Source organism: Apaloderma vittatum, unplaced genomic scaffold, assembly GCF_000703405.1.
Source record: "Apaloderma vittatum isolate BGI_N311 unplaced genomic scaffold, ASM70340v1 scaffold499, whole genome shotgun sequence".
NCBI lineage: Eukaryota > Metazoa > Chordata > Aves > Trogoniformes > Trogonidae > Apaloderma > Apaloderma vittatum.
The window spans coordinates 123,847-131,292 of NW_009735660.1; the positions used below are offsets into that span (position 1 = coordinate 123,847).

At 35.8% G+C, this 7,446-nt stretch overlaps 1 protein-coding gene across 1 annotated transcript in view; it reads right to left on the reverse strand.

Annotated features, from left to right (window-relative positions):
- Window positions 1-7,235, reverse strand: part of SCYL2 (SCY1-like 2 (S. cerevisiae)) — a 28,851-nt gene extending 21,616 nt beyond the window's left edge. Inside the window, exons 1-2 of the mRNA XM_009876648.1 lie at window positions 7,059-7,235; window positions 1,114-1,271 (exon numbers count right to left, since the gene is read on the reverse strand). Coding sequence (XP_009874950.1) covers window positions 1,114-1,271; window positions 7,059-7,235 — 335 coding nt within the window. The remainder of the gene's footprint in view (window positions 1-1,113; window positions 1,272-7,058) is intronic.
- Window positions 7,236-7,446: the final 211 nt, after the last annotated feature.

Here is a 7,446-nt window from a genome sequence, read left to right on the forward strand (position 1 = left end):
CAGCTCACGAAAAAAAATTATGGATGCAGTTGCTGAGTCAATGGAACTTGTGACAAGGTTAGGAAGAAGCCTGGGGTATACTCTGTGATTCACTTGCATACACTATGACTGAGATGACCCCCAGCCATCTAGTGTGTAATAGTTTATTTACTGTTTTAGAGTACCGAGAGCTTCCTTCAATTACCTAATTAATGTTCCTTAGGCTTTTGTGAGAGGCATAATGAACCACAGAAGCAATGACAGCTTTGAACCCTTGTTAAGGAAAAATGTGTTTAGTACTGGAGTAAAGACATATACGAATATGCAAGTGTCATTTAATCTAAGAAATCACTCCCAAAGTAGGCATCACAAAGATGAAGCAGCATTCCTACAGTATTCTCAGCTCCTAGAAGCCAATACATTTGATAGAATGTTAACAGACACAATCAAAAACGTAGAAGTTTGAAAGGTAATGCACACGAATCTTTATTAGGCTACCATTTAGAAAAACTACTTTGGAAAAAAACCTCTAAAATCTCCACAATCTTCCTCAGCAGGAGCAGCTTTCTATTTTAACATGCAAGCTTCATTTTATTTGTTAGATTTTCATATGTTGTCATCACTACAGCTGAAAGATAAATCTGTAAGATTAACCCACTATTGTGCCTAGCAACCAACCTTATATAAATCAAATTAGCACTACAAAATCACACTGAATATTGTTTCCCTCAATGGGCATTTGAGGATATGTATGTGGCAACAACACATACAATTCACCAAACATCTCTATTCTCATATGCACTAAGTACATAAATTAAATAAACATATGACAAACTTTTTGAAAGAAAACAAATATTAAGAGACTTCTTTAAATGCAAAATTAACTGAAGTACCAAATTTCCGTGCTCTAAGGGTCACATGTAGCCTTACAGCTGCAATTGGACTAAGAACATGCAACAGATCATTATTAAGATTCACCAGATTCACATCAGAAATGCATCCTATGGCTTAGGGGGAAAAAACAAGTAAATCTGATGGTGGGCTATTTCTCACATGAGTACAAACAGTAAAATCTAATCTCATCAGATGTATTTGTTGAATTACTAAGAAAAACTGTTCTCTACTATAGCTTACCTGGACTCTTCCAACGGATGTTGAACAGTAAGTAGTCGAGGGTGTCGAAGCCTGGTTAACTGTTGAACACCTCGTTTTAAAGAATCAATAATCTGATCCTTTTCAAATTTTTGATACTTGTCTATTAGCTTCTTATCAAAGACAAAAACAGCCACTTCCTAGAAATAAGCAACAAAATCTACTTGGTATGTAACACAGCCAAAAAACAAGTCTGTACACAATTACACGCATGCACACAGAGGCATTTTTTGAATGAAGAGTACAATTCTCCCTGCTGCTAGGTATGAGTAATAAGTATTTCAATGTATATGTATTTATACATACCGTCCTTAATTTGTCCCAGACAAAATACTGCATATAACCTCTGGAACATATATTTGACAAGGTACTACTGCTTCTTATCTTGCAAACAGCAACATGTAAACTATAACCACTATCTACATAGTGACAAAGCAACAGACCCACAGAAGAGAAAACAGTTTGATTTTAAGCACATTTAAAGCACATTGATTTAAGCACATTTACATCAACAATGTACTATTAAAATATTCTGAGAATATGTGGATTCATTTCGCATTAAATATATCAGGTGTTGCTTTATTAAACCAGACCCTTCTCAGCGTTCAGCTCCAAACCAGTATGATCTATATTAAACTAAACATTCATGAAAGATAATTTATAGTCACAGTAATCTATTAATCTGATCAAACCATTCACATGATAAAACATCAAGAATTTTTAAAGCTTAATTGTGTATAAAAAACAGTCCCAGAAAAGCAGCAGATGTTAAAAACAGAGACACTAGCTCTTCCAACCAACCTCTGCAAATTAAGAAATGTATATGAAACTGAAATTAGAGGTAGATGTGAAATAAAATACCAGATTACATTGCCATCTTGGAAATCATTAAAAAGAAATAAATCAACTGAACAAAGAAGGAATTAAAAACTTCTTTCTTATACTCCTACAAAAGCATTACGAATACGAGAATACAGTTTTCTCTTCCATGAGGAATTCTATGCTCTTGCACTGCACTTTCTGTAACGATTATTCTAACTAAAATCTCACAGGAACAGTTACATTATTGATTTAAAATTAAGGGGAAAAAAGACTTCTAGGAATAGGCTATATACAAAAAATAAATTTAATCAAATAATTAAAAAAATGGTTTATATTTTTTAGCTGGTACCTGTTTCATTAAGCCATTACAGGTGAATGTCTATAACTAACTCAACTAAGCACATTTTTCTGCTTCTCTCCATATCAGCTGCCTGCTCCAACTCTTACGTGTGATGGATCAAATACTGACACAAGGCAGGAAGGAACCAATGACCAGGAATGGAAGACATACACTATAATCACTATCAAAACAACACACATTTTCCAGTACAAAGTGTGAATATATTGAGCAGTATATGTCCAATAACAAATTTTCAAATTAACAGAGCACTTGTGAAAGCACTTCTGTTTAATGGCAGATCAAAAGAGTAAGAAAGTGACTATTTAAATTGGGTAGTATGGGACATCAGCTATGGTTTGAATATTTCATGATGGCTATAAGTAAGTTCTCTCATTGCTTGCTGCAATCCTGCATGACTTGTTTGAAGTTTGACAGAACTTTTACATACCCAGAATTAGCTCACATGAGTATGTATAAGAAATTACAGTATTCTAAGTATGAAAATGATTGTTATCACAGTGATGTTGTAGATATAGTTATTGTAGAGTGTCAAGAATCAAAATTATTTGAACTGTGTGATAACTTGCTTTAAATAGGTGGCCAGGAGAGTCAACCTGAATTGGCCAACGGCCTGTTCTATATCATTTAACAACATGCTCAGTGATAAAAACCAAAGTTGAGGAAGACGAGGTTTTTGGCTTCCAAGGAGGCTGTTGTTTGCAGATTAGCTTAAGCACGAGTCTGCCTGTGGGATGTGCTGAGCAATTTCCTCTGCTTTGTTTCCCCCCTCCCCCTTCCTTCACCTACTAAACTGACTGGATCCTGAACTATGAATTTTCTTGCTTTGCTTCCTATTTTCTGTCCCCCTCCTGCTAGGGATGGAGAAATGAGTGAGCAGCTGTGAGGGCGCTTGCTTGCTAGTCAGGGTCAACCCACCACATCCTCCAAGTGCATCTGCAATCCTGCATTCCTTATAAAACATACATTGACAGTTTAAAATATGTGTCCTTATCTACCCATGTAAACACCTTACAAACCAAAGAGAATGCAAAAACTGCTTCTATCTTAGATAACGTAAGTGCTAACAAAAAAAAAAAAGAAGGGAGGGGTTGGAGGGGAGAAATAATTCTCCCTGATCAGAAAAAGCAACCAGGCAACCAAGGTATGTCACACTTTCTCTCCTGTCCCCAAGAGGAATGCAAAAATCCAGAAACACACTGGGTTTGTGTGTCAAAAAAGATGCAAACATAACTAGAACTTATTAAGTATTTAAAGTATTTCTAAATTAAAGAGTCTAGAAGCTGTGGAAATGTAATGACAACAGAATAGCAATACATCTTCCTGTTCATCTCACATTCATTGCATACTGAAAAAGCATGTTAACACCACTTGTACAACACTCAAGCACTACTGTGATAAACACTACAGAAACTCAAATCCTTCTATTTTCAATGACATTCTGAATACTGTGGAGTAATAATGCCAGCGACTAAGCACAGAACACCAAGGAAGGAAAAACCCCACAAAATATTTAATGACTACAGCTTATCATCCATCGTGTTAACTGAACGATGTAGTGCACTTGTGGAAAAAAATTACAGTGTGATTATGTTAAAGACTAAGTCATGAACATAAAACCAAAAGAAATTTTAAGGTAGCAGCCAGAGTGCTTGATTTTAGAACTTAATGTTTGTTTTCCCGTTCCTTTTTGTTCTCTATTTTACTCATATGCACTCATGCATTTTTTAATGAATAATCAAATGCAACCCAATATGCAAACACATGATGTTTTACCAAAGCCTCCCACTGTGCAAAGCAAAATAGTCTCTGAACTAAAATACTAGAAAGCATTCCAGTATTACTCTGGTCTTTTGCCAGAAAAGATTTTACTCTAGCTTTTGAAGGGTTTATTTTTAGAAGCTTGCCAATGTTCTTGTATAACCCTACTTTCCCATCAGTTTGTTTCAATCATAAGGTATACAGTATAACAATTTCAGTTTTAAAATGAATTAGCCTTTAAAGTTTCAATAGCAGGAAGCTTTCATTCCAAAGCTACTGTAGGCACAGCTGAAACAACAGAAAGCTCACTTACCTACCATTGACATATTTAGTACTACCACAAAAAAAGTTAAAACACAACTACAGTAGCCTTGAAGTGCAAACCACTACCTCCTAAATTCTGCTTGGTTTTGTGCCAACATTAAGAACACCAAGACCTTACCCCATCTACTTTATGATCATACTTTCTAAGTAGAAAAAAGGACAACTGTCATATTAAGCAAGAAAAAAAATATAAGTGTATGACGACTAAGGTAACAAATCCAAGACGAGCAGACATACATATTATAAAATTAGTTACATGTTACTTTATGTATACATCTGTAACCAGAAAGACTCAAATCTTTCAAAAAGCAGCAAATCAGCTACCAAATAGCACCAGAGAAATACATGCACACAGGTTACATAATTTCCTCACACGCAGGTAGGTTGTTATTCAGTCAGCTACAAAATAAGCAAGAAAAGATAAGATATGGTAAAAAAATCCACAAGCACAAACGTTCAAAAATCGAGGAAAACCAGCAAGGCAGGAACCAGGCAGAACTGTGTAAAGAATAAAATCATACATATCTGCTGCCACCAGAGACAGAATATTTGTAACTGTCCACTGACTTAAATTAGGAACCAAATTAATCGATACTTGAAATCTTAACCTCAGCGGACAAACTTCTGTAAGACTGCTGACTTCCATTTGTCTTGAGAACAAATATTTCTGATCAGCTCTACTGCTGTAATGCAAAACCTACAAATTTTGCTATTTTACCAGGCTACAATGCCTTAAATTATTACTTATGTTGTTGTAAAGTGACAATACAGTCAATTAAGCCCCTACATCCTGCTTGTCTGATTACAATACACCTTTACTGTAAAAAAGCTAAGTGTTTGTAGCTTCAGATTAGGTATACACACTCACAACACAGCAAATATGTGAATCGCTTCACAGAAGCAACTGCTACCACTTGGAAAATGACAGCCAACCACTGCCATATTGCCCAGCCAACATCCAAAGCGTACACTTAAAAGAAATAAAAAATAATGTTAAGGAACACACATATTGCAATACAACACAACATAAACTGTTCGTGTTGCTGCTTAGTTTTATTTCACAATGGCAAAATGAATGTTGACATGACGTTACCTAACTGGTAACATTAATAATGAATAGTAATTTCATGTCAAACCACCAGCCACCTAGAATTCCCTGCAGTACAACTGCTGTTCTATTTTTAATGCCTAGTGATGGCATACAGTAATGGCAGACATTAGTCAGGATTTACAGAGATACTGCAGGATCACATGTGGTAACACCTGGACTAAAACTGCAAAATCAGGGGTCAGAACATCCATTCAAAGTTTGCAAAACAGGATCGCTAGGAACCAAGTTATATACACTCTGTCAATTAGGCAGTGAAAGCAAGTTGCTACAACTCTCCAGACCTTAAAGCTACACCTCCTGCAGGTCAAATTCTTACTGGGCATAGAGACTGTATAAAACCTATCGAATTTACCATACTTTCAATGTTACCACTTCTTTGTATAGTTGAATAAGACCAAAAGAAAGCCTAACCCAATTGGTACACTGGGTAAATTCAGCAAATACTGGATGTAAAGAGTTTTGCAATAGCTAGACAAATACTTGAGAATATGGCAAAAGAAAAGCACCTGCTTAGCATTATTCACATTCTACCACAATCAGATCACACATTCTTCACATATTGTTTATTTTGCATAGTGTATTTCTTCTCTATTTGCTAGAGTTTATTTCCCTACCATCGAATCAACCATATATACATTTTCCAAAGTTATTCCTTTACAACCATTTCTTTTTTGTACATCTGTAGCAAGCTGATTCACTGCCTAAGTGACTTCACTTCAGCATCAAATTTAACTGAAGGCCATAACTTACTGACACTTCCATTTACTCGCTAAAAATTTTATTTCCTCTCCAAGTTTGAAAAAAGACTTTTCACATTTCTTCAGTACAACAAAACCATTTTCTAGAACAACAGTTCTTAAACTCTGTTTCCTGCAAACCTTCTTCCAAAGTCACAATCCCACGTTCATTGACATGTGACTTCCAATTGACTCAAAAAGTGCTTTACAACCTCATACTCTGAGGAAACTAAAAGGGAACAATACTGATCTGAAAGCAGCACAGTGAAGTTAAAACTCTCCCTCCACAACCTCCTCCTCTATCCCATGCCTTCCTGTTACTGTACCTCATGACTTAGTATTTCTAACCTCTCAATTCCTTTATGGCAGCTGAGTAAAAAGAAGACAGTCTCTTTTGCTGAGAACAAACAACGGCATACTTCATGATTATTTTAAACTGTAAAACAGCTTAGTACTGTTGTCAAAAAAAAAAGCTTCAAGGTAAAACAAATTGGGGAACTGATCCACATTCAAACAAGCTTCTTCCTTCTTGCAAAATCACTTTTAACTCAGATTGATTCTTGATCTTGGTCTCAAATTATATGCCAGGAGTGTACAATCACTTCTTTCTCCAGCAGTGAAGGCTTAAAGCAATTATAAGCTATGTAGCTGAGAACATCATATTTAAATAATGTTGAGTTCTTAGTTTCATTTCACTTTCATTAAGTACTACCCTCAGCATTAGTCTGTCCAGATGGATTGGTTTTGTTTAAATGCCACTTACCAAGTCTGTTATCTAAAGCTTACAAACTTAGTTTTTTACTTGACAACACACCTGTTTTGTTGATTTCTTAGTTCCATTAAATATCTTCCAAGCAAGACCATTACCACCACTGGCAATATGTCGGCCAACATCAAACTCCCTGGTAACAGGATTTCCCATGACGGCACTGGTGACATCAGCCGTCACCTTTGTAACGGTGCTCTTCAGTTTATTCAGCATGGACTCCATTGTGTCAACTCTGCATCAATGTATTATCCTAAAAAGATAAGAAAAAAAAAGCTTCACAGTCCTCTCCCAATATCTGTTAATGTAAGACACATGTCGAAAACTCTAACATCTAACCAAAGATCCAACAAGATACAGAAGTAATCCACAAAAAGAATACTGAAATAGAACTTCCACAGCCTTGCAGTTTATGCATATTCACACTGTGTACACG